The sequence below is a fragment of the Prunus avium genome, chromosome 8, assembly GCF_965620075.1.
Source record: "Prunus avium chromosome 8, drPruAviu1.hap1.1, whole genome shotgun sequence".
Lineage (NCBI taxonomy): Eukaryota > Viridiplantae > Streptophyta > Magnoliopsida > Rosales > Rosaceae > Prunus > Prunus avium.
Window position 1 is genome coordinate 3356026 of NC_142291.1, and position 27972 is coordinate 3383997.

Below are 27972 nucleotides of genomic sequence, written 5' to 3' on the forward strand. Positions count from 1 at the left end.
GAAAAAGTGTGAATTTACCATATTATCCTCATTTAATTAATAATTTCAATTTTTAATGTTTGAATTAACCTATGGCATTTTTTGGTATTTTGAATGTTTCACCATTCTCTGCCTTTTGCTTTATATATATAGATCTATATATGCCCTAGGTTAATTCAAACATTAAAAATTGAAATTATTAATTAAATGACGATAATATGGTAAATTCAAATTTTTTTCATATTAAAAAAAATAAAAATAAAAACAAAATCAGATAATAGGTCCTACTTTTATGGAACATAACTACCAATGTTATATTTTCTTAATTCTAAAAAGAAAAGAAAAAAGAAAAAAGAAAACCAATTTGCATGCCAAGGGGCTAGTATATATATATTTAAACTTCTAGAGGTCACAAAATGATGATGTTTATTGTAGAACTGTGAGACTGTTCGTAAGAGTTTTAGCTCCTACAAATTGTTTTATTTATTAAAGTTGATGAAATAACAAAGGTAATTGTGGCTTGGTAATTTGGCATGCTCAGTGAAAATGAAGAATTTTGATCATGAACACAAATTATTTGTGGCCTGTTAATTTCAATAACTCGTCAAATGTGAAGAATTTCAGACAAGTAAATAATACAATACTCAAAAAGGAAAAAGAATTTCATTACAACAACAAAAAAATTACAGTTCTGTTGCATTTGATTTCCTGCATCAAAACCTCGCCCCTCATTTCTGCTTTGTTGTCCACTTTCCCAGGCCTTGAAGCAGCTTCATAATTCAAAGCTAACTCTTCTCTGCCCTTACCATGGCCACTAAGGAAGACCATGCTTCCCCGGGTTGCTGCTCGTAGACCGAACATGATGAAATAAATTTTCCTCTCAGCCATCTTGGGCTTACTCCTCATTTCAACTCTTCTTGACTTTCATGATTTCTCGAGTTTCACATCCCTTTCCCCAGCCTGAACCATCCTCTGCAGATCACAAACCCTTCTTCTCGACTTTCATGATTTCTCGGATTTCACTTCCCTCTTCCCAGGCGTATTACATCATCTATGAGACCATGTCCAAATTGCAAGTCACCCATCCATCTAAAAGCCGGAGAGCAGGTCTGCTCCAGGTAATAAGACAGAGCTTCCAGGACAGCCCCTGGTTACCCACTTGACCCATTTCACCATGATGGCTTGACCCTATGGCATCTGATTTCCAATTTCCACAGTAAAGACAGGAGTGTGAAACAGCCAAGGGCAGTGATGGCTTTGTGGAGCTAAGATTGCTGACTGGAGGCAGTGCAGAGTCAGGCCCAAGTGGTCCTTCCTTGCTTAAAGATATTGTTCTGGCAGAAGGCTTCAACCACCACCGCATCAACCTCCTTTTATGGGGCACCATCATCAAAGAGAACCTTATAGAATCGCTTTCTTTCTTCTGGGTCAAACAATCCTCCTCTATCTCCCTGATCATCTGGGTCAGACATCTCAGAGCTCCTGTCCTTGCCTTCATTTGGTCTACCCAAAACCATGCCTTTCTTTTTCTTCTTTTCTAGATTTACCAAATGGCGCCTGCGGTTATATTCATGAAGCCCCTCCTGCATAAGTTCTCCAAATTTTTCCTTCACAACAACAAGTGGATCCTTATCTACCAGTCCTTGCCCATTATAACCTTCTCTAAGAACGACAGTATAGATCTGATACTTATTTGAGACATAGAATATGCCAGGGTGCTTAAGCAGCAAAACGTTCAATCTCTCTGGCAAAACAAATTCTCTCTGAAAATGTCCCAGCTTTGAAATTGATGCTTTCTTCCATAGAGTCAATGACAACAACTCATGCACCAAACCCACCGTCCTCTTCTCCATCTCCTTTGATCCCTCCACTAAGCCTTTGGAGTCCAAGTAGGGTGAAATATAAGGAGTCGCATTAAATTCATGAAATCTTTCCCATGACTTGACCCAAGTTGAAGGCAATGAGCATGTAAAACATGGCTCAGTTCCTTGCTTGTGAGCTGAAGCTTCAATAGCAGAAACTGCTAAATCTGGATTCCAAGAGACCAGCTCAATCTCCATGGAACTCCGCCGCCCACTATAATTAACAATCTGAAACATATCAGAATACTTTGGCACAAGTCTAATCAAATAGTCATCCGGAAAACCTAAGTTCCGCTTTAGTTCATTAAGCTTGACAACATTTAGTCTTTTATTGGAGCTCATCATAAGTAACTTTGCTAATCTCTCAACAAACACAGGTTCCTGCATATCTTTAACAGATTCTTCCTCTTCCACCAAACCCATCATTCGTTTTGTTAGCTGGCAGTAATACTCATCACCCTGCAAATAGACTTGAAAGCAGCATGGGTACTTTTTGAGCCAATTGAGAGCCTTTCCTTGGAGATCAAGGGTCTTGAACTTCTTCTGAATGAATCTCACTGTTGCTACTTGATCAGGGCACCTCAGGATGATGTTTTTTATTTGATTATTCACTATCCATCGGCGATTCTTAGACAAAGCTGATTCAAGATATGGATCCTTCTTCATTGACCACAGAGAAAAGTTCCGAACGAAGTATTGAACAAGTCTTGGGTTCCGAAAGTGCATTGTAACAACCATTTTTCTCTTCTACATGCAACTTCAACATCTAAGCAACAAACTAAAGAAAAATGTAGAAAAATTAATACATGTCCCAAGCACACAAAGTGATGTGGAAAACAATTAAAATTAGAAAATTGGACAGTTAAAATGAAAGACAGATAAGATAAACCAGATAACCAAAGTGGTGCAAATGAAGGTTAACAAGATAAAGTACTTCAAACGTTGCTAACTTTTCATCATAGTTAAAGTGGCTAAATTTTCCAATGTTGGAAATTTGGAAAATTTAGCTACTTTAACTATGATGATTGCCAACGTTAGGCGTTTGGTATCCTATTCAAGCAGGGAACTCAAAAACTTTTATTTTTCTTAAAAACAAGGAGTTCTCCAATGCATTTTTTAAGATTCAAACACTTGTTTGGTATGCAACTTGAAAACTATTTTCAAATCTTAAAAATGTGAGAACTTGTTTGGTTGAATTCTTGAAAACATTTTTTTTTCAAGTAAGATATTGATAAACATTATTGGAATTATATATATATATATATATATATATATATACAGAAATTCTCTTATGCGGACATCCGGACGTTATTATCGTGCGGACACAGTGTATTTTGTACTACCCCTCTCTGTTTTCCTGCCTATTTACAATAGGATCCGCACGATAATAATGTGCGGACATCCGGATAAGAGAATAACTGTATATATATATATATATATATATATATATATATATATATATTCTTGACAAACAACATTCTACTTAATCTAAACTACGAGGAGGGGGATCCGAACTCAGGTGTAGAGTGGGGAGCACATTATTGAAATTATATTAAACATACTATTTTAACATCCACGTTTTAATACCATACATATATGATCGCCAAGCTCAGTCCAGGAGAAGACATTCACTGAGACAAAACATACACTGAAACACATAACCAGAAAAAAAAAATACAAAGGACAACTTGCAAAGCAAAACTCAACACCAATACAAACTCTTATCTCACAGCAGATTAAAAGGACTAGAAAGGGACACCCATCAACGTCAAAACCCAGTTCACGATGAACTCAAACTCAAAACACAGACACACACATTTAACATGCATTAAAATCAAAACCCTTTTCCCAAAAATGACAAAGTAAGGCAGAGAGAAAGACAACCAGGGGTGCATTCACGGGTGATTTCCAGGTCACCATTTACGAAAACCCACCCAACAACAAGGGCACCAACCAATCAGAACCAGTTAGCAAAGAAAAAAAGTACAGAAGTATCTGATTTTTTTAGGGATAAAAAGAAGGAAATATCTGCATATGGACTCAATGATTGATGGCACCTCAACTCATGTGCAGAGTGATTTTAGACCTCCAAGGCTAAAAGATATATTCCCAACCACCTTACATTGATAAGGCATTTCATCTGAATTCTCACGCCCAAAGCTTCAAGCTTTGCTCGACTATTAATTTACCCATATATGGACTCAATTAGCTCTTAAATAATTAAATACCATATACGAACACAAAAGTAGGACATCCAATATTTCATGGTGAATAAGGCATGGGCATAAAAGAAAACAAACCTGAGCACAGATATGAAAAATGAAAAACCTCAGTCTATCAAATATCATGGTTTTGCAATTCATTTGAAACTTCTTCCCTCAAAAATTATCACAAAACCAATTATTAACTTCTTCCCTAATAACAGGAAGAAGCTATTAGAAGCTATTGTAATAATATACAGAACATTACAAAGAAAAATTAATATGTTTTCTTATAAGAAAACAAGTGATGAAAAGTCTAAAATCTCCTCTTATAAGAAAAATAAATCCAAAAGAACAAAAAAAGAACAACACTATACACTATACATTTTTCATAACAGTAGAACCCAATGAAAAAAATCAAAGCTTTCCCCTCCATGACAGGACCTTCCGAGTTTACACTTTAGATTTCTGGAAAGCATAAATGCCCTGCATAGAGTGAAGAAAACAGAACCTGGTGACAGGTTCTGCGGATTGGGGAATGAATTGAAGCTTCCTATGGATCTTTGTTGTGGGGTTTAAACTCTAAAGAATGTGTATTAATGGTTCATAAGTAAAAAAATCTGAAGACTAATATAAGACTGGTTTGATTCTATGATAGGCATAGCAAAATGCAGGGCCATAACGAGAGCATACCAAGGCAACGTAAGCTCTAAACTTTAACATCTAATACGATCTCAGACACTTACATTATCAACTATAATCAATTGAAAAGCCCATTGCATCATAAAACACAACAAATGAACTTGCATAAACAGTATCACAACAAGCCATTAAATTTTAAACAAATCCACACTTAATTATGAAGTCACTAAACCACATAATTATAATCCCAAAACTATGAAAACTTAAAACACATATAAATAAATCACTCATGGGCATCCTCCACTCTACAATCACAAATGGCAATAGGAAAGCCATATGTATCCACAACTTTTAAGGTTGAACTATAACTGATGACCAGCAGAAGTAGCTGCCTAATCATCTACTCTTTTGTAAGTAAAAAGATTCAAGCAGTTTATTAAATCTAGCCCAATAGTTCAAGCAGGGGAAATTTGATTGAGACCCAACAGTTTGCGATGTTAGGAGTCATTCTGCTGGTTTTAAACTGCTGCATTTAATACATAACTGTGGTATTGGAAATGGCATTATATTCATAGAGCTACATACAACAGAATAAGTACCTACGGTGTAAGATTTGTTTTCCATAGCAAGTCCAAATTTCAACAGATTCAAGTGCAACAGATTTTGATTGAGACTTCATACTCTGTGTAACACTTCCTCCAAAATAAATAATAAAACAAAAAAAAACCCCAGTAAGTATATGTTCTATAATTTTTCCCCGTTCTTAGCCCGTTCTATAATTCCAGTAAGTATATGGTCAAGTGGGAAATCTTGGAGTAAACCAAGAAAGTAAAGGTAGAGAGCCGAATCTTGATGTTGTCTAGGCAAGCGGCCGATACTAAGAGTAGTAGTTATGAACCTTGTAGGCCAACCCAACAATCCCATTAAAATATGTCAAAAGAGCTTGCTTAATCACTTTGGTATGACATCCTGAATCCTGATCTTCTCATACTCTTATTTTGTGTTATAACCTTTGTACAATTACTCTCTATAACGTTCTGCACGGCATATTCAACTTAATAACTTGATATTACTAAATTTCACATTTGATGATATCTATGATTCCCAAATTGCTTCCTCTTATGGAAAAACATAGAGAACGCATTTCTAACTTGTCGGACCATGCAAATATATGGTTCCAAATTCCAAGATTTCATAGGAGAACTAATTTTGGGAGCTTTTCTAGGTTGTAATTCCCTTTACCTCTCTAGTAGGAAGCATGGATATGGATAAAGGACACAGGTACAACAAAGACCAATAAGTTGATACGACTCTCTCTCTAGTAATTAGATTTTTAAAAAAATCTGATCCAATTGTAAGTTCATATTAACAGCATCTAAAATTAACCTAGGAAATAAATTTCATTACCTGATATTCAATCAGAGGCTTCACACATTTAGGCTGGCAAGACTCCTCAAGATACTTCTTCTGATCAACGAGTTCTTCATCCGCCCTTAGTAGAGAAAGTAAAAAGATCGATGAGTAAAAAAGAGAAAAGCTTTAGGTTTCAATCCAAAGAGAAAGAGAAAATTAATATGAAAATTTGGAGTTTTGACCCCTTGATACAGAATGTTCGTGTCGACATTTCAATTTCTCCATGCCTAACATTCATGTGAAAAAGCAAATGGGAAAACCCACAAAGATTAATAAACCCAGAGATACTCACATATAGAAATGAATCAAAAAGCACTCCAATTTCCTGCACAGAAATACAAATTAAAAAAATCGATAAAAAAGACATTGAAAGTTTAGTTTGATTTTTGGAGGCCAAAAAGAAGAAGAAGGGTACCTTCTGATTCGAAGAGAAAGATCAGCTCCTGAGTTGCAGAAGAGAGAGAGAGAGAGAGAGAGAGAGTGGAAATGGAGAACTTGGAAGTTTGGAACAAGTACGATTACGATGGTGGACCGGACCTGAGATGTTGAATGGGTCTCTCAAGACAGATCAAGTATAGACAAAATCAAGCATTTTTTTTTTCCTTTTGGGCTTGGGTCCAGACGTACACTACGACTTACCAATCATGCTCATTAGTGCTGTGCGGTTGGACCGCAAATACCGGAAACCGGCGGTTTCCGACCGATATTTCCGGTCGACAAACCGTTGACTTTTCCGGTCAATGACCGGTTGCGGTTGGACCACCGAGCCGAAATATGGCGGATGCGGATGCGGATGCGGTTGCAGGATACCAAAGCCGTCGGCAACCGCAACCAGCCGATATATATATTAAAAAATATATTTTAAATACACCTAGAGGTTGAGATCGACTCTCCCTCATTTCATTTCATTCCCTTCAAATTCAAACCCTAGTCGTCTCTGAATTTCCTCCTCTCCTCGTCTTCCCCTTGAAACTGAGAAACAGGAGGCCAAAAACCCCACCAAGCCAGGCCAAAAAAAGGAGAAGAAGAGAAACAGAGAGAAGAGAGAAGCAACGAAAGAGGAAGAAAAAGAAAAAAAAGAAAGAAAAGAGAGAAACGAAGAACAAAAAGAAAATGAGAAACAGAGATAAAAGATAGAAGGGAAGAAGAAGGAAAACAGAAAAATGAGAGAGAAATGTTTCTCTCTGCCGTTACATTTTCTTCTCACTCTCTTGATATTCTATACAATATTTTAATATTCTAGTGGGGAAATGGGCAAATGGGGTGATGTAATAAATTTTAAATTCTAAATATTAACAACTTTTGATTGTCATGGGATTTTTTAATATTTTAAATGGATGTTAATAAATGCCAAAGGTTTCCTTTCACCTTTCACTGCCCAAGGAAACAAAAAACCATGAGCCTTCTTCCTTATCTTCTTCTTCCCCTCTCTCTTTAACTCATCTCTCTCTCTCTCTCCCCTCCCTTTTCTCTATTTCCTCTCTGGTTCTTAGGTTAATAACTAAATTTGGTTTTTTTTTTTTTAAATTTCTCTCTCCCTCCTTCTCTGTGTTTGTGATGAATCAAGGTTATTTCTCTCTCTTTCTCTACTTTTTTTTTTTGCAGGTTTGTTATTCCAGTTTTGGTAACCGACCGATACCGCAGCTACCCACGATAACCGGCACTTCCGGTAACCGTCTTTGTGCGGTGCGGCGTTGGTTTGGATTTTGGCTAAACTGCAGGTAGTCGGCCGGTAAACGGTTTCTTTGTTTCGGTGCGGTTACCGCACCGAAAACACCCCTAATGCTCATACACAACATTTGTTATTTTATCATTATATATATATATATATATATATATATATATATATATACACTTCTAGAGGTCACAAAATGATGATGTTTATTGTAGAACTGTGAGACTGTTCGTAAGAGTTTTAGCTCCTACAAATTGTTTTATTTATTAAAGTTGATGAAATAATAAAGGTAATTGTGGCTTGGTAATTTGGCATGCTCAGTGAAAATGAAGAATTTTGATCATGAACATAAATTATTGGTGGCCTGTTAATTTCAATAACTCGTCAAATGTGAAGAATTTCAGACAAGTAAATAATACAATATTCAAAAAAGAAAAAAAATTTCATTACAACAACTAAAAAATTACAGTTTTGTTGCATTTGATTTCCTGCATCAAAACCTCGCCCCTCATTTCTGCTTTGTTGTCCACTTTCCCAGGCCTTGAAGCACTTCATAATTTAAAGCTAACTCTTCTCTGCCCTTACTAGGGGCGGCCCTGGGGTGGCGCAAGTGGCGCCATCGCACAGGGCCCTGAATGGTGGGGGAGAGTAGAAAGTGTTTGGAGAATGATGTGCCTAGAATGGTGGATATGTACACTTCCAAGTTGTATGAAACAATGTAAGGCCAAATAGATATAGGTTAAAGAGGCTTTGTTGACGAAATGACTTGAAGCTGAAGCCTCTTCTTCTTCATCCTCTCCTTTTTGTGCACATTCTGATGACCTCCCAATGTTTGTGAGTTTGCAAATTCCTTGAAGCAATATTGGCGCTCAAACTTCTTGTCATCTGCTTTACTGGTTGAGCTTTTCTCATTGCTGGCAGGTTTGTTCATATGAACCTCCCTTCCATAGGAAACAGAGTTCCATGAATTACACTTTCATCTCCTTCTGTAGAGCTTTTGATGAAGTTGTCCTCCTTCAATAGGAATCCGGAATCTAACTCCCCTCAATCCATATGGTTTAGTAAACAACTTCAATATGAATCCGGAATCTAATTCTCCTTAATCAAACTCCTTCTCAATTCAATTCCTCCTAATCCAATTATGGATTAGTAAACATCCCATTATAACCTTCTCTAAGAACGACAGTATAGATCTGATACTTATTTGAGACATAGAATATGCCAGGGTGCTTGAGCAAACGTTCAAGGGAAGAAACGACTGTCGGCAATCGTTTCTTAATGAAGTACCCAACCAAGCAAAATTGCCACTCCTTGGCACAGTCCAAAGCAGCACGTGCAGGAGGAGAGACCACTTTCCTGGACCCCACAATACTAGGTTGACAAAAATGAAGCCTCCTTAGGCCTGAAGACCCAGAAGAATTACCTTTAACAACGTCAAAGTAGTTGACATTAAGTTAGACCACTATAGGGTTGGTGTGTCTCATTCAATCTAGCAGGAACAATGTTCGAGGTGTCAACAGGACTCCTCGAACCTTAGCCTGAGGAATTGACACCACAACAAGAATAGCAATGTGGAGGATGCTCAGAATGAGTAGATTGCACGTTTAGCATAGCAGAGGAAAAGCCAGACAGCAAAGGTTGGCAATAATCCAAATTGGCATGGGGCCCAAGCTCTTGGGAAGAGTGCAAATTCAAACCATTGGTTGCCTCATAAGACCTTAAGGAATCCAAGCCATAACTAGGTATGGAAGCACTAGCCAGATGGGAGGCATCGCCATGACTATGGCACCGAACCATGGAAGGACTCCCACAATAATTTCCTCAAAGGGGTTAAAGATAATACCAATTGTTAATGGCTCATACCATCACTGTGAGCCGAGCCTATTAAAGAACACCACGTGGCCATAGGGGGCTAGTTTGCCCTTATACTGACCCGACCAGATGGACTACCCCGAGTGCCGATAAAAGGCCTCTTAGCCAAACCTGTCAGGAAAGGGTGTGAATCAAATGGTTGGGCATTCGAACACCGACCCGACCACTGGGATACCATGTGTGACTAGAAGTGCATTAATGTTCAACATGCACAATCAGACCCTTGTCAAGTCAGTCACTCCATCTGTCTGATACAACAGCCTAGCGATGGAGAGAGATCAGTTAATGTACTTCACATCCAAAGCTAGGTGTCGCTTTACCATATGTTCCTTGATGAGTAGCCAGGTGATAGAGAAGGATCAATTAATGTGCCTCCCATCCAAAGTCAAGTGTCGCTTTGCCACCTGATCCCTGTCAGACAACATAGTGATCAGAAGAAGTCATTTAATGTAGTCCAGTCCTATCAGGGGGAAGAGAGATAAATATCTCCTCCTTAAATATCTTTGTCTATCCTTCTCCCCCTATAAATACCCCTCACCTATCTCAGGACAAAGGTAATAAATATTCACACCTTACAAACCCTACATCCATCTTTCCACCTATAAACTACTTCTGACTTATCCATCTGAGGGGGTTCAACTGGGATAAACCCCAGTTTGCTCTAATAGCTGTTCGAAGTGTGCATGTAATCTCAAGAGACACCTCTACCACGAGATCGAGTATAAGCTTTAAGCTTAACCCAGGTTCAAGCCATTTACTCTACGAGAAGGACGAACGGCTTACACTAGTAACTTGCTTACCGTTCACCATTTGAGAGTTATAAGCAAGATTTTTTAGACAGGGACTAGTTAGTCTGGTAGCAATTAAGACAGGCAATTTGGTTGTTTGGCTAGGAGGGGTGGTGTCGGGAATATTGGGCATGTGGGTGGGTTGAGAAGTAGTTGAAAGAGTGGGCTTCATGGTGGGGTCAAAAGTATTTGGAATTTTGGGTGTGTGGTTTGGGATAGAGGACTTGGGAATCTTGGAAACATTACTGTTGCGAGACCCATTGTTGTGTGTATTGTTGGGATCAGAAGTATTGCAAGGTTTGGGTTTGTGGGTGGGTTGAGAGCTTGTTTAGTGTTAGCCATAGGAGGATTAAAGGCGTTTAGATAGAGATTTGGGTGGGTTGGGGACTTTGGGGGTGGGGGGCTCTCGGTTTTCCATTTGAGAGGAAAAGTTGATTGCTCTGTTTTAATCCGAGACAACGGCTTGCGCGGCTCTACTTCAATTATTTTCTAAATTTTTCTAATAAATAGTATAGCCGGGCGGCTATACTGGTTCTTTAAAATTTTTTTAAAATTTTTTCTTCTTTGAATTTCATTTTTCGATAAGAGTAGTTTAGAAAATAGACCTTTAAAATAAAATAAAAAAAGAAAACGTACAATACATGTATGTATGTATGTTTCATATCTAATACATGTGTTTCTTTTACAAAATTTTCAATTTCAAATAAAGATTTATGGGTATAGTAGTAAGAGAAAATATAGTATTCTTCATGCAAAGTGTTGTTTGAAAAGTGAAGCATAAGCAAAAGCATGCCATGTCCTAAAATCCTATGTGCCATATCAAATACAAAATGCTTTTCTACATGTCTTTAACCGATGAATGCATCCTTCTACATATAAAATACTATTATAATTAAATATTATAGCCGTGCGGCTATACTCTTTAAATATAATATAATTAAATAGTATAGCCGAGCAAATATACGACGTTTTTTTAATTTTTTTTTTCATAAATAGTATAATCGCATTGCTATATTCTTTAAATATAATATAAAAAAGTAGTATAGCCGAGCAGCTACATGACTGTTTTTTTATTTTTTTCTTAAGTGGGGGCTAAAAGCCCAAAGCCAAACAATTACAGAATAAAAGCACGAGGCCTCACAGCGCCCCTAGCATCCGCATCAAGAATATCTTCAAGGAAGTCAGGCACCTCATCATAGACATGGAGCCCAGGGCCAAGATTATAACTTCTGGTAGCCAAAGCATCTGTGGCTACATTTTGTTCACGGTAGATATGCTTAATTGCACAACACCAGGGTTCATGGATCTTTATTTTACAGCAAGAAATGATGTTGTACAAAGGATGAGTTGGAACCGTATGAGAAGATAAAAGAGTGACAGCAGTATTAAAGTCGCATTCAATCTCCACATCACGATAGCCAGCGTCCCAAGCCAAACTAAACCCCCAAAAGATAACCCATAATTTCGCCTCAAGGATTGTACTTGAACCCAGATTCACAATAAAGCCCTGGATCCAAGCACCAATAGCATCTCATAATAAACCTCCAGCACCACTAAGACCAATGGCATTGATTCTACTTCCATCTGTGTTAACTTTACATGCACTAGGTCTGGGAGTTTTCCATTGGAGCTTAACCACAGTGTGCTCTGGAGTGCCTACAATTGTTTTACAAGCATTGTACCAATCCAGTGCATACTGGTAAACTAGGTCCCTATAATTGTTTTATTTTATTTTTAACTAGCCTCTCCGCATGCGCTTCCGCGCTTGTGAGAGGCCTTTTTTTAAAAAAATTTAAATTTATTTTAGAATTAAAAAAAGATAATGGGTAGTTGTGTTCCATAAAAATAGAATCCATTATCTGAATTTTCTTTTAATTTTAATTTTTTTAATAGAAAAAAGTGTAAATTTACTATATTATCCTCATTTAATTAATAATTTCAATTCTTAATGTTTGTATTAACCAAAGGCATTTTATGGTATTTTGAATGTTTTACCATTCTCTGCCTTTTGCTTTATCTATATATATACACATAGTATAATCGCTAGGCTATACTTTGATTTTTTTTTTAAAGTTTTTAAATGAACAGTATAGCAGCCTGGCTACACTTTTCAAATATAATATAACTAGCCTCTCCGCACGCGCTTCCGCGCCTGCAAGAGGCTTTTTGTTTTAAAATTAAAATTTATTTTAGAATTAAAAAAGATAATGGGTAGTTGTGTTCCATAAAAACAGGCCATTATCTTATTTTTCTTTTGATTTTAATTTTTTTAAATATGAAAAAATGTGAATTTACCATATTATCCTCATTTAATTAATAATTTCAATTCTTAATATTTGCATTAACCAATGATATTTTCTGGTATTTTGAATGTTTCACCATTCTCTGCCTTTTGCTTTATATATATAGATTAAATAGTATAGCGGTGCGGTTATCCTCTTCAAATATAATATAACTAAATAGTATTTTCTAAATATTTCTAATAAATAGTATAGCCGCGCGGCTATTTTTTAAGTTCTTTTAATAAATAGTCTAGCCATGCGGCTATACGGAGTTTTTTTGTTGTTGAATTTTTTCCTTGAATTTGGTTTTTCGATAAGAGAGAGTAGTTTAGAAAATACACGTTTTAAAAAAAGCAAATGTACTATACTTGTACATACGTTTGTTTCCTATCTAATACACGTGTTCTTCTTACAAAATTTTCAATTTCAAATAAAGATTTATGGGTATAGTAGTAAGAGAGAAGTCGTATTCTTTATGTAAAGTGTTGTTTGAAAAGTGAAGCATAAGCAAAAGCATGCCATGTCCTGAAATCTTATGTGCCGTATCAAATACAAAATGCTTCTCTATGTCTTTAATAGATGAATGCATCCTTCTACGTATAAAATACTATTATAATTAAATAGTATAGATGGTTGGCTATACTTCAGTTTTTTAATAAATAGTATAGCCGTGCTGCTATACTTGCGTTCTTTATTATTATTATTTTTTAAATTTGGGATCAATCTCACCTGAAACGGTCACCAGACAGTGACAAAATCGCCGGTCAAAGTTCGGCATCGCTGAGAGAGAAAGAAGAGAGAGAAGTCGCACAGAAGAGAGTGGCATCAATTTTTACCCTGGTCAGAAAGATGTGTTCACCAGAGGCACCTCCTACCGATGCCTAGATAGGTTGACCTCTTTCTTCTGCCATTGTATTTCAGCAAAATCAACCACTTCGGCATCTTAAGGGAACATCTCTTCCATGCCAAGTAGAAGCTTCGGAGGTGCATCCAGGTCAAAGGGCAGCAGCTTCGGTCCTCTCTCCATCATACTCTGGTGAGCTTCCTCCAGCGTCCTCGTCTTTCCAACCAAAGCATTAGCCACCAGACCATCACCATCGTCACGTGACCGTTTTCCTCCCGTTGCATCTTCAGCAGGTCTTTCGCCCCCTTCCTTACCCTCTTTGATCGTGTGCCCTTATCCTTCGGCCTCCTTTCCTTCAGACGTCTTTGCTTCTCCACCTTGACGATTTGGACAACTTTTGGCGAAGGCACCACCTTTGTAAATCCCTTGATAATTCCAGCCACTACCAAACATCAAATAGTTAGAATTCATTTCTAGTACCCAACAAAAATATATACCAAATGCACACTTACTTCCTTGTAGAAGCCTTGAATTTAACAAATTCCCAAGTGTCACAAGATTTGGGTATTCACGAGCCTCTTGTGACAACACTAGCCTCACCAAGTCAATTTCAACCTTCTTATCTTCTAACAACCCTCCATGCTTCACTATACCTGTATCGAAGTGAAAACAAATAAGTAAACAACAAGTATCCTAAATTCTACACAGATAATAAACAAAAAGCACAAGCTAAATCAAGCAAACACAGATTGAAGGTTCTAAGAAAAAAACCTATGGTCAGGAAGTCGGTAGGCACGCGTCTGTCTACCTCTCTTCCAACTACACCTTCCCAATCCCTGCAGGCAAAACACCGTTTCTTCCTCTACATTTTTTGAGATGACGGGATTCAGCCGATGAAATACCTTATTTCCTTCGCCTTAATACAATTGGTCTGAACCCAACCAAACTAGCCCTTCTGCCATGACACCGAGTACAAGCACATAAACTGCTCAAATATTGGCTCCCTCAGCTTTGTGAACCACCAAGCAACATACACACTATGGAGAAAGATCCAAAAGTTCGGATTATACTGACTTACATTTTATCTGAAATTTGATGTTTATGGGGTTGCAGAGATGTGTAGTTGTAGTGATTATTATTATTAGTTTTTTTTTTTTTTTTTTTGGGATTGCAGGGATTGTTTTTCCTTCTCTGATTGCTGGGGAAAAGGTAAGTAAAGAATAATTGTTATATTTACTACACTGTTAATTTTGAACAATTTGGTTTTTTTTTTTCCTTTTAGCCTATCATATGACCAGAAAGACTAATTTGGTTTAAGAAGATTTCTCTAAAAGATAGGCAACTCATTGGGGTCTAGAATTTTGTTGTACCCCTTACAAGAGTTAAAACTCATAAACTCATAACAATTAGTCTTGTATGCTTTCCGGGTTTTATTTTTTGATAGATCTGTATACTCATCTGTTTACTTTTCATTTTTATGTAGAGATCATATCAAGCTTCAATTGTTTTATTCAGTGTCTGGAATCTGGTAAGGATTGCATTTATTGGAAGCTTATGGTATGAAAGTAGCAAGGACTGTGTCTATATATCATCTCCCTCTTCACCAAGCCAACTTGGAGCTGCAACTAACTTAATTGAGACTCATAAGCAAGAGGTACTTTCATAATTCTTTTATATTGGTTATTATAACTTTGTTCTTTTGTGTAAGTTCAATTTAACTAAAGAAACAGAGGTTGGCTGGAATCATTTGTTTCTGCTACATACATAGCTAAGATAATAAAAATATTCTTGTATATGTGTAGTTCCTAATGTTGGTTAAATAGTTCTTTATGAAGTAATTCACATTTTTGTCTCTTATCTTGCTTAGTTTGAGCATTTGTAATAAATCTTTAATCTAATGTTGAGTTTTTGATAATTTGACATGCTTATTTTGTTTTAATATAGCCACTGATAATTCTTGTTACAATTTTTTTTTTCTGGTAACAATTTCAGTGATAATTCTTGTTTTAATACAAGAAAATGTGGTGTTTTGCTAGGGGTATGCTAATATAGTTGATATCTTCAATGACTACTGCGTAGAGATGAGCCTCACAGTGGAGAGAGAGTTTCACCGTGAAGGAGAGGAATGAGAACAACTTAGATTTTTGTGTCAATTCCCACAGATAGCGCCAAATGTTAACATGCGAATTTGTACATAAAGGATTAAGACATAATCACACACACATAACACAAGTGTTTGAGTGGTTCAGCCATAATGGGGCTACATCCACTATAGTTTATAGCTTTGTATTTGTATTTGAATATGTAGATTACATTGCACATGAGAGAGATATGGGGAGAGAGGCTTGAGAGCTCTAATAGAAGAGAAATAAAAAGCTTGGGAGTGCTTTGGATAGCTCTTGGAGAAGTGAAGAAGTAGCATCCGATTCTCTTTTGCTTGGAGGTGGTGAGTTCCCTTTTATAGTCCAAGTTGGAGTTGACAAGGTTGATTGATGGCTGGGACATTTGCATGGCCCCCCTTAATTTGGGGTCTTGGACATTGAGAAGGCATAGGACGGGGCATGGCTAGCTACTCCTTGTTTGGTGGGATGTGACGTATGACAAGCAAAGGTTATCCCTTAATTGGTGGGATTTGCTTAAGGGGGACGGTGAGGTCAACATGGTGTCAACAAGAACTATTGACAAATTTCTATGACATGAAACTCTATAAATAGAATAAACTGAAATGCAATTAAAACTAGTTTGTAGCTCGCAAGAAATGCTATGAAAGTAATTATATAACATTCTATAAACGCTACCAAAACCTATAAGATAGCATTTGAAAAATGCTATAAAAGTTTTGGACATTTTATAGCTTCGGCTATCATAGTGTTTCTGATAATGTTATGATATCCTACGATAGAGTTTCTGGCATGCAATCGATGGTGAGTTATGGTGTAGTGAATATTGGGTCCAAGAGTCTGGCACTAGGCCTTGTGGTGGTACTGGCTGTGTCAATGATTTTGAGTTGTTATACCATATGGGAATTCGTGACAAGAGTGGTGGATTTCAAGTTGATAATGTGCATGTTGGTTATGGTTAGGTTCAGAGCTCTTGGCACATCTTGAGTTCGACAATTGTCTGTTTTTCTTGTTTACTTCCATTTTTTCTTTGTATGAATGATCAGTTCATAATTGTATATCATTTTGTACCCCTCTAGCTTATGATTTGGTTATGTTATTGAGTTAAACTTGTGCTTTTAATCCCTTTTCTGTTTATCATTCAGTTCATTGGGCCTTAGGTAGCAATGGTGGCTTTGGATAGAAAAAGATGCAAAATGGTGCAAAAACGAGCAGACTGAGTTAGCAATTTGTTTCGGCCTTAACTTCCTCCTCCCAACTTGTATTGGCCCAATTAATATGTGGTTGGAAAGAAGAGATTCTGAACTGCAAGATGGACTGCTAAAATGTATCAATTGATGAAGTCAAGCCCAATCCGTGGGCCCATCAAAATGCACACCATACATTCCAGTCTATTTTTGGCAGTCAACTTGCAAGGCCCAAAACGTACACTTGTACTGCTCAGATGGGAATACATTCTTCATAAACGTTGTTCCAACGGGTATCTATTATGACATATCCAAATTTGAGCCCCATTGGATACATATTGAAACCTCAGGCCTTCCTACACCAAGCCTGGTTCAGAAGAATCGTTTTTTCCAGCAACCAAAAGAAAACCCACATGGGTTGGCAGCAAAAGGCAGCCACAATTGAACACCTTTGAAATCTCATGTGAAGAAAGCTTGAGTTGCAGCAAAAGAAGTATGGGATGGGATTGACTCCAACCACACTAACATAGACAAGATGAAGTGGGAGTTATGGATTGTATTAAATGAGGAATGGTAGTGTTGGAATTCATCATAATGTTCCTCCCTCTTAGCCTTATAAATAGAGGAGTCTTCAAGCTACAATATTCACTCCAGCCATCCTCCACACTTCCATCATTCCATCAACACATCTAGAAATCATCATCATACATTCCCACAACCCCAAACACTCCAGCAATCAACCCAATACTCTAAACTGCCCAAAAATCACCAAAATAGCTCCAGAAAACCTCCCTTCCATTTCCCTACGAATTTCCTCTTTCTCAACCATCACCACTCACCCAAACTCATCCCAAATCACCTACTAGCTGTCATACATCATTCTAGATGTGGGGAAGCTCTTGGAGAAGCATTAGACGTGGAGAAGCACTTGAAGAAGTCTTGGACACCACAAGAACTTCAGAAAAAGGGTTTTTCTACTCTTATTGCATTCCTTATGTTTTCTCATTTCTATCTAAGTTTATTTTTCATTATGAGCAGCTAATTTCATAACTAGGGCTTCGATGTAACCTAACATGAATATTCTGGGTTTATAAGTTTGAAGTTTGGAGTTTCAAGTTTGATTCATGATTCAAGTTCTTATTCATTATGCTTATCAGTTAATATGCTTGTTTGAATGATTGATCACCATTAGAACTTGTATGTTAGCTATCTTGGTTTGAATCAAGAGTAGACACCATGCTTTGTTTCAAATTGAACTATGAATAGGAAGAGTATGTATGGACATTCGACAACAGGGATTAGATACATGCTTGGTTGTTTAAATTGTTCTTCTATGCTTAATGGGTTCCTAATGCTTAATTTAGGTTAGACAACAAATGATCAAATTAGGGAATTAGGAACACAAGGTTAGAACCAGACACCATGGCCTAATCATACTTTAGCTAGAATCAATCTTTGAATTTGAATTAGACTTGTTACTTGACTCCTTATAACCCAGAATTGAATTGTTATGGTGATTCAAATGCCCTAGTCTCCAAATCTGTTTTCCAACTCTTAAAACCACTCTTTGTTACATTTGTTTACTTGTTTTTTTTTTTTTTTGCAATTTCATTTTGCTTCTTTTGTTCAACAATCACAACCACTCTTGCTTTAAATTATGTTTTAGACATAACCTCCTACTTTCTTGAATTTGGTAATCTAAGTATATAACTAGTTTTAACTTCTCAGTCTTCGTGGGTACGACCTCGTACTTGTCTTGCTATACTACTAATTGCCCCGTACAATTGCGAGTTAACATAATATTAACAACAATGAATACATCTAAATATGCCCAAGGAGTAGTGGATCTTGCTATTTGGTTGATGATGATATCTATAGGTGGCAACAATTGGGGTCAGATTCATTCATTTTCTTTCTCCAATAACAATTAATTGAGTTGGTTCAAATTCTGAATTTGCAAATGTTGACAAACATTTTGTTAATTTGGAAGTTCTCTTCACAAGCTCAGTTGGTCAAGCGTAAATATTGTAGCTGCTACTACATATTCCTATGGGTGGTGGGCAGTGTTGTACTTCCTGGTTTACATCCTTGAGAATAAGGATTGTTTTTGTAGGGAGGGTAATGATAGGATCCTAAGGGCTATTTAGTCATTTGTAAACTAGTAGCAACTGTCATTGTATGACTACATTATGTGGTTCATTAGTATTAGCAAGTATGTTGGATTCTATTGTGTTTTTTAGTAATAAAAAATAGTTCTCTAAGTACATTTGGGTTAAGGTTGAATGGGGTTCTATCAGAGATGAGGAGTCATAATCCTAGACGGGAGCCACGTGGCAGAGTGTTTTAGGTAGTTGAAGGGTAATGATTTGTGTTGGTTCGTAAATCAAGGCGATGTTGGTGGTCAAGACCATAAATTAGTCCAAGAAATGGAAGGGAAGGTACTTAGTGTTTGTGATTGATTTTGATAAAGTAGTGGATGAGATTTCCAACCAGAGAATGAGGAGGAAGCGATTTCAAGCAAGGGGTATTCACAGCGGAGACCATTTCCGCTCAGTTAAAAGACGAAATTAACAAGGTTTGCTTGATAGTCCCTTGCTTTTTTGAATTAAAATGTTGTTTCCTTGGAACCTTTGCATGAACCTTTGCATGAACAATGAGGATCATCCTTAGAACAGAAAACTTAGGCATACCAACCTTAGGGTCCATGCTTTTGTTTGTAGATGTTTGATGGAAGTTCTAAGAATGAAATTCAAAGTACCCACGCCTTCTATTTGAGGGTACCGCGATGCTGGAAGAACTTTAGAGGAAAATGTGGAAAAGGCCTTAGGGGAAAATAAGGGTAAAGGGAAGGAGGGGGAGGTGTGTCAAGATGCCGATGAGGCGGGTATCTCAAATCATGAAGCCATGATTGCAGAATTTGTCAAGGCTGCAGCGTTGGCTAAATGGATAGTGGCAAACCTTTAAACTCCTATACATGGGTCAAGCAATCAAGCAAGGGCCTTCACATCTGGTCATGTGAAGGTAGTAATGGCGTCGCCCTCAGCAAGCAGTGAGATACCCTTTATGGCACCAAAGGTGAAAGCCTGGGGAGTAGATCTATTCCAGAAAAACAAGATGACGAAGTCAGCTTTAGAAGCATTCAGGGCGAAATACAGCATCCTACCTTCGATAAGTCTGAGGCTATCACAACTAGAGGAAACATTGAGATACCTTCTTGATGGGCATAAATTGATTTTCCTTGATACATTTCAACAGGGTTTGAGGCTACTGTTCCATCCCTGGGTTCAGATGATTTTGGCCAAACTTGGGTATGCACAAGGACAGTACAATTTGAATTTCTGGATTATGCTACGTGGAGTCTATATAGCCTTCAAACTTGCCAGAAATGGAGTACCATCGTTTGAGCAATTTGTATGTCTCTATTCTGTTACAAGGCAGAAGGTTGACTTGGGTTGAGTTCAATCAAATTGTTTAAAGGCAAAGGATCGAGGTTACTTCGTTGATTGGATGTCGTCCTCTCAGTAGTCATGAAGGAAAAGATGGTGTTTTGCATATGATAATTGGGAGAGGGTTGTAGAGAGAGAATAGGAACAAAGAGTCCCCACCAGTTTTCAATCTCTAGATGGTTAATTAAATCCTTGGCATGATATCCCTACCTTTATTGCATGCATACTTGTGTTGTTGGTTACCATTTCTTGAAAAATACTGAAGCTGACAAGAATTTTTATTTGATGCAGGTCCATTGAAGTACGCGATTGTGTCGAAAGTGGAAGAGAATGTTGTTGAAGATGTAAGAAAAGTGATGCCCCATGAAGACCGTTTCTGGAAAAACTTATTGAAGCCACAAAACCTTCGCAACACTAGCATCGAAACCATAGAAACAGAAAATCCGTATCAAAAGCTCAAGCTAAATACAAATAAAACAACCTAAATTTAAAACAAACAACAACAAACTCTTAAAGAGTTCTTGAGAATTATTAATCTTACACAAATTAAGAAGTAAGACCACCACTCCACATCTTCCCGGAAGAAAGCCATTGCGCCATACCTTCATCTTCCTGGAAGAAATCCATCACGCCATAGTGCCGCACCATATAAACCCAAATCTGACACAACCCGACATCTTCCTTGTGTACATGGACCAAAAGACGAAGACTTTTTCATGACTATGACAACGTTTCACAACGGTTGCTTCCACATCAAAAAACAAGGAACAAAGAAAAATTATTAGGGGTAGGGGAAAGAAATTGAGAAGAGGGGGAGGAAGGAGAAGAGAGGGGATGAGGAAAAGATAAGGGAGGTGGGTAGGAGGGAGGTCGTCGACCTCCAAAGGGGCGACTAGGAATTTTTCCCTAGGGTTTTCTCAGAGAGTGTTTAGGTACGCAATAATCATGCAATGCATAAGTTTTTATTGTAAATGGTGTGGAGCACACAAGTAAGTGGTGAAAGGAAAGAAGTAAATGGAAGGTGAAGACTTTTGTATAGCCTATGAGATAGGTGTAAGTCTTTGCCTATAAAAGGGGGTCTCCGTAAGAAGGAAAAATACACCAATCAGAAACTAAGAGAAAGTGAGAAAGAGTTAGAAAGTTTCAGTGAGAAAAGAGAAATTTGAGAGGAAATTTTTTTATTGTAATACTGCAAGAAGAAATACAATTCCTCTCATGAAGTGTGAGAAGAAAATGACTTTGAATTATGTCCACTGGCTAGACCCTGTTGGCGTTCTTTACGATCAATTTATGCCAAGGTGAAAACGAAAATATAAAATTCAATAAAATGTTGAATTAACTTATTATAGTAAAATTGTTTGTATAAAAAAAAAACTTATAGTAAAATTGAGTTACAATGTAGACATGGGCTTAGCCAAGTTGGTTAGGCGGACATTATGTATAATGTATTTTCTACTATTCCTTCTAGTTTACAATAGTGTCCGCACGATAATAATGCTAGGACATCGAATGTGAGAAGATATATATATATATACCCTTCTGGAGAAGCAAGCTCTAGTAACAGTCCTAGCCATAGAACCCTACGAGTTAAAAACTCTCAAGAAATAATCATGCGGGACGTAGAAAATGAGTTGTGCAACTGGGATATACCCAGTGTACCCATCACTGATATATACTATAAGGGATCTTTCAAGTTCAGATCTGATTACGCAATAAAAACTGTTGAAAAAACGATATCTGTCATTGATAAAAAAGATAGTTTTCAGCTATTCACCCAGAGTCAAATTGACCAGCATATGGAAAGAAATTATAACTATTTGCACATAGGATTGGTGCAGGTAGCGGTGAAACCACTTACCAGAACAGGATTGCCCAGTTCAATCTTGCTTTGTGTAAGAGATGGAAGACATAGAAAGTTCACGGATTCCTTATTAGGAATAATTGAGTCAACCTTAGGGGAAGGTCCGATATACTTTAACTGTTTCCCAAACTTTTATGTTGCACTTTCCGACGTAAATATCTTAAAAGCTTTAACATTGAATATTCAAACTCAGGGTTATGATATGGACCCAGGATCCCAAAATCTAGCGATCATTTATAGGGTTTCATATAAGGTTATGAACACTGTCTATCCCAAAGCTAAAGATTTAGACAGCAAAGGTGAAACTACCTTGTTCCAAACCAACCTTGAAAAATCAAACGTAGCAGTCCCAAAAATGATAAAGTTGAGTGATATAACCCTACCAGAAAAGTGGATTTTGGATGAAGTAGTCCCAAAGAAGCCCCTTGAAAATCAAGAACCTACTCAGATCTCCCAATTCGCTGATGGAGAGGTAGAAATACAATTCTCCAACGCTAGAAAAACTAGGATTGATCTAGCACCCTTTGGATCTAACCTAGAACCACATAGGTCGAGTACCTCTAGGATTGATCTAGCACCCTCTAGATCCAACCTAGAACCCCATAGGTCGAGCACCTCATCTGATATAGCTTACGATCTAGACCATGATAGAATGATCTTGGCAAGTCTTAGGAGAACCCAGGAACAGATACAAAGGCCAGCCTACAGGTTTGAACAAACCCTTCCAAACCCAGGAATTAGGATAAATCCACCTCAACCCGAGCCTTCCTTCTCGGATGTAGAATTTGAAATAAATATGTTAAAATCCTTTGAAATAGAACACGAAAAGATAAAAAGGAATTATCTGAGTATTAAAAATATTAATAAAAGAATCTGGTTTGAAACAGCCTTTCAGGAGCATAGGCAAAATCATCTCTGGAAAGCCCATACCGCCTTTATGAAAGAAAAGAAATTCAATTGTTTCTTCTTTACGTGGTTAGATTGGTGTGCTCAGAAATATGACATTCCTGAATATAGGAGCCATATAGAAATGATAGGAAGCCCATTCTCGACTTACACTTCCAGAGATGGGAAATCAGTAAAAGCCGTACATCCACCCGAGATGGTAATTAAACAGAAAGATATGATAGCTGCTCCCTACAAAGAAACCACTTTCCTTGATGATAGCGCCAATAATTTTCGCACAGCTAGTAAAGAGGATATAGGCGCAGTTATTCAGCAGAATAATTACACCAACCTGTTTCTGCAATCTCTAGGAAAGCAAGTCACTAGGATTGAAACGTCTGTTTATGCAAAGGAGCAGAAATCCGACCCCGGTCCCTCAGAAACTAAAAGGATCAAGGAAATGAGTAGTCAGGTGTTCTTCAAACCACCTCCCCCTTTAGATAATAAAAACTTTAAGATGGGAAGAACATTGTCAGAAGATGAAAATTTTGTTGACATCCTGGCGAAGAAATTATCAGAAGTAAAATTGTCAGACAAAGGAAAAGGTCCTCAAGTGTCGGTTCTCACTGAAGGAGAAATAGAAGATCTTGAAATGATGATTAAGGAAGAACGACCTGAAATTAATAGGTTAACAAATGAAAAGAAATTCACTCAAACTGCTAAAACAAGAAATTACTACCCCAGACCCACTCCGGTAGATTTACAGTTTGAGGAAGATGGAATGTGGAATTCCGCTCAGTATGATGGAAGCTCCATAGTAGAATGGAATATTGATGGTCTAACGGAATATCAGATCATTAATGCAATGAAACATATGATGATGTATGCTACAGCCTCTAAGATAAAAGGAAATGGAGATAAGAGGGTGGCTGAAGCTATCATCGCAGGCTTTGTAGGTCAATTAAAAGGATGGTGGGATTTCCACCTAAGCGACTCAGCAAGAGCCCAAATCCTGAATGCCCAGGTGGCTATTGGTCAGTAGAATGTACAAGATCCAGTAACTGGGTTAATCAAAAGTGAAAACATTTACCAGGAAGATGCGGTAAATTCACTAATTTACACAATTACTCTATATTTTGTAGGAACTACAGAATTACAGCACGACAGGTCTAGAGAACTCTTAATGAACCTTAAGTGTCCAACCTTGTCCCATTTTAGGTGGTATAAGGACGTGTTTTACTCCAAGGTATTCACTAGGCAAGACTGTAATGCTGACTTTTGGAAAGAGAAATTTCTTTCAGGATTGCCACTTCTATTCGCTGAAAAGGTTAGGAATAGAATTAAAGAGAAAAATGGTGGTGTCATTCCTTATGGGTCTTACACCTATGGGGAATTGTCCTCTGAAATTTGCGCAGAAGGATTAGCTCTTTGCACAGATATGAAATTAAGAAAACAGCTTGATAAGCAAAAGGCCCTAGGAGAAAAGGAATTAGGTGACTTTTGTGAACAATTTGGTTTTGAACCAATAAAATCATATTCACATAAAACATACAAAAAGGGAAAGAAATTTGGGGGGCGTAAGACTAAAAAATACGAGAAATATAAGTCTGAACCTAAGAAGCCATATAGAACTTTCAGAAAAAGGAAATACACAGGAGATACTAGCAAAAAGGCTAATAAAGGAAAGAAAGGAGCTGTCCCAACATGCTATAAGTGTGGAAAAGTGGGACATTATAAATCTGAGTGCAAAATGAAGGATAAAATCAGTAACCTAAGCATTAGTGAAGACCTTAAGCAACAGGTTTGCCAAATAATGCTTAATTCATCTGGTTTTGAACAAGATAGTGATGACGAACTAGCCTAACTAGAGAATGAAGAATTGTTTGAATCAGATACTGAGACTAGCTCAGGTAGCAAGGAAGAGTGTGCCTGTCAATTTAAAGATCTGAGAATATGTGTCTTAACAAAAGAAGAAAGTCTAATAGTAGACTTAATTGATAAAATAGAAGATCCAGAAAAGAAGAGAGAAGCTTTGGAAAGTTATATCTCGCTAGCTAGAACTGGACCAAATAATCCCCAACCGGCCATAGCTAATGTAAGACAACCAGTTGAAAACTATAGTTTTAAGACTATAGTAAACAGAATGAATGATAAAATTCATAAAAAGGAACCTACGCTCAACGACCTTCAGTGCGAAGTCCATGATGTGAAAGAAGAACTTAGAGAGTTAAAAAATAGGGTTAGAGTTTTAGAACTCTATCGTCCTTTTTCAGAAAAAGATACAGAAGAAAAATTTGAGCAATTAGAATTCGAAAACCTAATGGAAGAATTTCAAGAGAAAATAGAACCTGTAACAAGAGAAACCCTACAGGAAGAACAAGTTAATACTATGAGATTCATTAATAGCATAGATAAGGTGATATCACAGAAATGGTATGCAATGATAACTATTGTTATTAATAAAACCTACAAGTTTACTGTTGAAGGGCTGATAGACACTGGAGCCAATCTTAATTGTATAAATGAAGGTGTTGTACCAACAAGGTATTTTCAGAAAACTACCCAAGTCCTACACACAGCAGTCAATAGTCAAAGGATGGGGATTCAGTTTAAATTATCTAACGCTACTGTACTTAATCAGGGAATTTTCTTTGAAACCCCTTTTGTCTTGGTGAAAGGATTAAACCAGTCCCTGATATTAGGAACCCCTTTCATTAATATGCTTTATCCTTTCTCTGTTTCTGAAGAGGGAATAAGAACTGAGGTAGAGGGTCAACCTATAGTTTTTAGGTTCTCTCAACCACCCAAGCATAAGTATATTAATGAAATTCAAGAAAAGATAAAGAAGAAAGAAAGTTATCTATATCACCTGAAAGAAGAATTGCAGTACAAAAGAATAGAGGAACAACTGCAAGACAATAGGGTAAAAGAAAAGGTAGAAGAAGTCCAAAAGATGTTTGAAAATCAAGTTTGTGCCGAAATACCCAATGCTTTTTGGAATAGGAAAAAACACATAGTGGAATTGCCGTATGAGCCTGATTTTGATGAAAAGAAAATCCCAACCAAAGCTAGGCCAATTCAAATGAATGCTAGGCTAATGGAAATTTGTAAATCTGAAATTCAAGATTTATTAGGGAAAAAGTTAATTAGGAAAAGCTCATCTCCCTGGAGCTGTTCTGCCTTCTATGTAGAAAACGCAGCAGAATTAGAAAGAGGGGTACCTAGATTGGTGATAAACTACAAACCTCTTAATAAAGCCTTAAATGGGTTAGATATCCAATTCCTAATAAAAAGGACCTTTTGGATAGATTGAATAAGGCAGTAATTTTTTCTAAATTTGATATGAAATCGGGATATTGGCAAATTCAAATTGCGGAAAAAGACAGGTACAAAACAGCCTTTAATGTCCCCTTCGGACATTACGAATGGAATGTTTTACCGTTTGGTCTGAAAAATGCTCCCTCTGAGTTTCAAAATATTATGAATGATATATTTAATCCTTACACAGCTTTCACCATTGTTTATATTGATGATGTTTTGGTTTATTCTAATTCTTTAGAACAACACTTTAAACATCTGAATATCTTTTTGAGAGTTGTGAAGCATGCAGGATTAGTGGTTTCGGCAAAGAAAATGAAATTATTTTCTTCAAAGATTCGTTTTTTGGGACACAATATTAATAAGGGACTGATAGTTCCTATTGATTGAGCAATATCCTTTGCTGAAAAGTTCCCTGATGAGATAAGGGACAAGCAACAGTTACAAAGGTTCTTAGGAAGTCTTAATTATATAAAAGATTTTTATAAAGATTTGGCTCAAGATTCAAAATTGTTATACCAAAGGTTGAAAAAGAACCCAACTCCCTGGTCAGAAGAACACACTAAAGCGGTAAGAAGGTTGAAAATTAAGGTCAAAGAACTTCCTTGCTTAGCCTTAGCCAACCCCGAAGCCTTTAAAATAGTAGAAACAGATGCTTCAGAAATCGGGTATGGAGGAATCCTAAAACAGAAGGTCAATAATTCAGAACAACTGGTTAGATTCACTTCTGGAGTTTGGAAACCGGCTCAAAAGAATTATTCTACTGTTAAGAAAGAAATGCTAGCCATAGTCCATGCTGTTTCTAAATTCGAGAGTGATCTTTTAAATAAAAAATTCCTGATAAGAGTGGATTGCAAGGCTGTAAAAGACATTATGTTTAAAGATGTAAAAAATTTAGCATCAAAACAAATTTTCGCAAGATGGCAAGGAATGCTATCTGCTTTCGATTTTGATATTGAATTTATTAAAGGTGAAACTAATGCGCTCCCTGATTTCTTAACTCGAGAATTTTTGCAGGGTGCGAACCAGGAGTTCCGGACAAATGACTCCAAGTAGGAGCTCTTCAGGATCTCTTGCTAGGTCTTCCCCGACTGATCCAAAGCCCTTGATGACTTCTTCTCCATATAATAAGGGTAAGGAGAAGCATATTGCTGAAAATCCATTCCGTGAGTATATGAATATGTCTGTAGCAATTATTGAAATGAATGATCTGGACAAACATCCGAATTTTCTAGCTGAAAAATATTTAAGGGATAACCTTCCTCCCTTGAATAAGCCCCGTCTATTCTATGAAACTCTCCTAATTGAAACTAAATCTGTTAATATAGTTCATCGTCATAGAGGTGAAAATACCAACACAATAGCCTTTTCCAAAATCCAAATTCTAAATGTTATTTCATTGGAAGAATGGGGTCCTAGGCCTGAAAGGGCTAAAAGATTTATCCATCCTGAAATTAGGCCATATTCATATAATTTCTGGGATTATAAAAAAGCATGGGAATATGTCTTATGTTTTCAAAATCAAAACTATTCTCATACTTGGTTCATCCAATTTAAGCTTCGGGCTCTGAAAGAACTCCCAAATTGGTTCAAGAGC

The 27972-nt window shown here is 37.1% G+C and overlaps 1 protein-coding gene across 1 annotated transcript; it reads right to left on the reverse strand.

The window, feature by feature from the left end:
• Positions 1 to 533: 533 nt before the first annotated feature.
• Positions 534 to 7219, reverse strand: LOC110744792 (Ubiquitin carboxyl-terminal hydrolase family protein). Its single transcript, XM_088245367.1, has 4 exons — positions 6513 to 7219; positions 6390 to 6422; positions 6092 to 6176; positions 534 to 2619 (listed from the first exon to the last, which is right to left on the reverse strand). Exon 4 carries the CDS (start codon positions 2577 to 2579, stop codon positions 1353 to 1355), a length of 1227 nt encoding a protein of 408 aa, XP_088101493.1. The 5' UTR covers positions 2580 to 2619; positions 6092 to 6176; positions 6390 to 6422; positions 6513 to 7219; the 3' UTR covers positions 534 to 1352.
• Positions 7220 to 27972: the final 20753 nt, after the last annotated feature.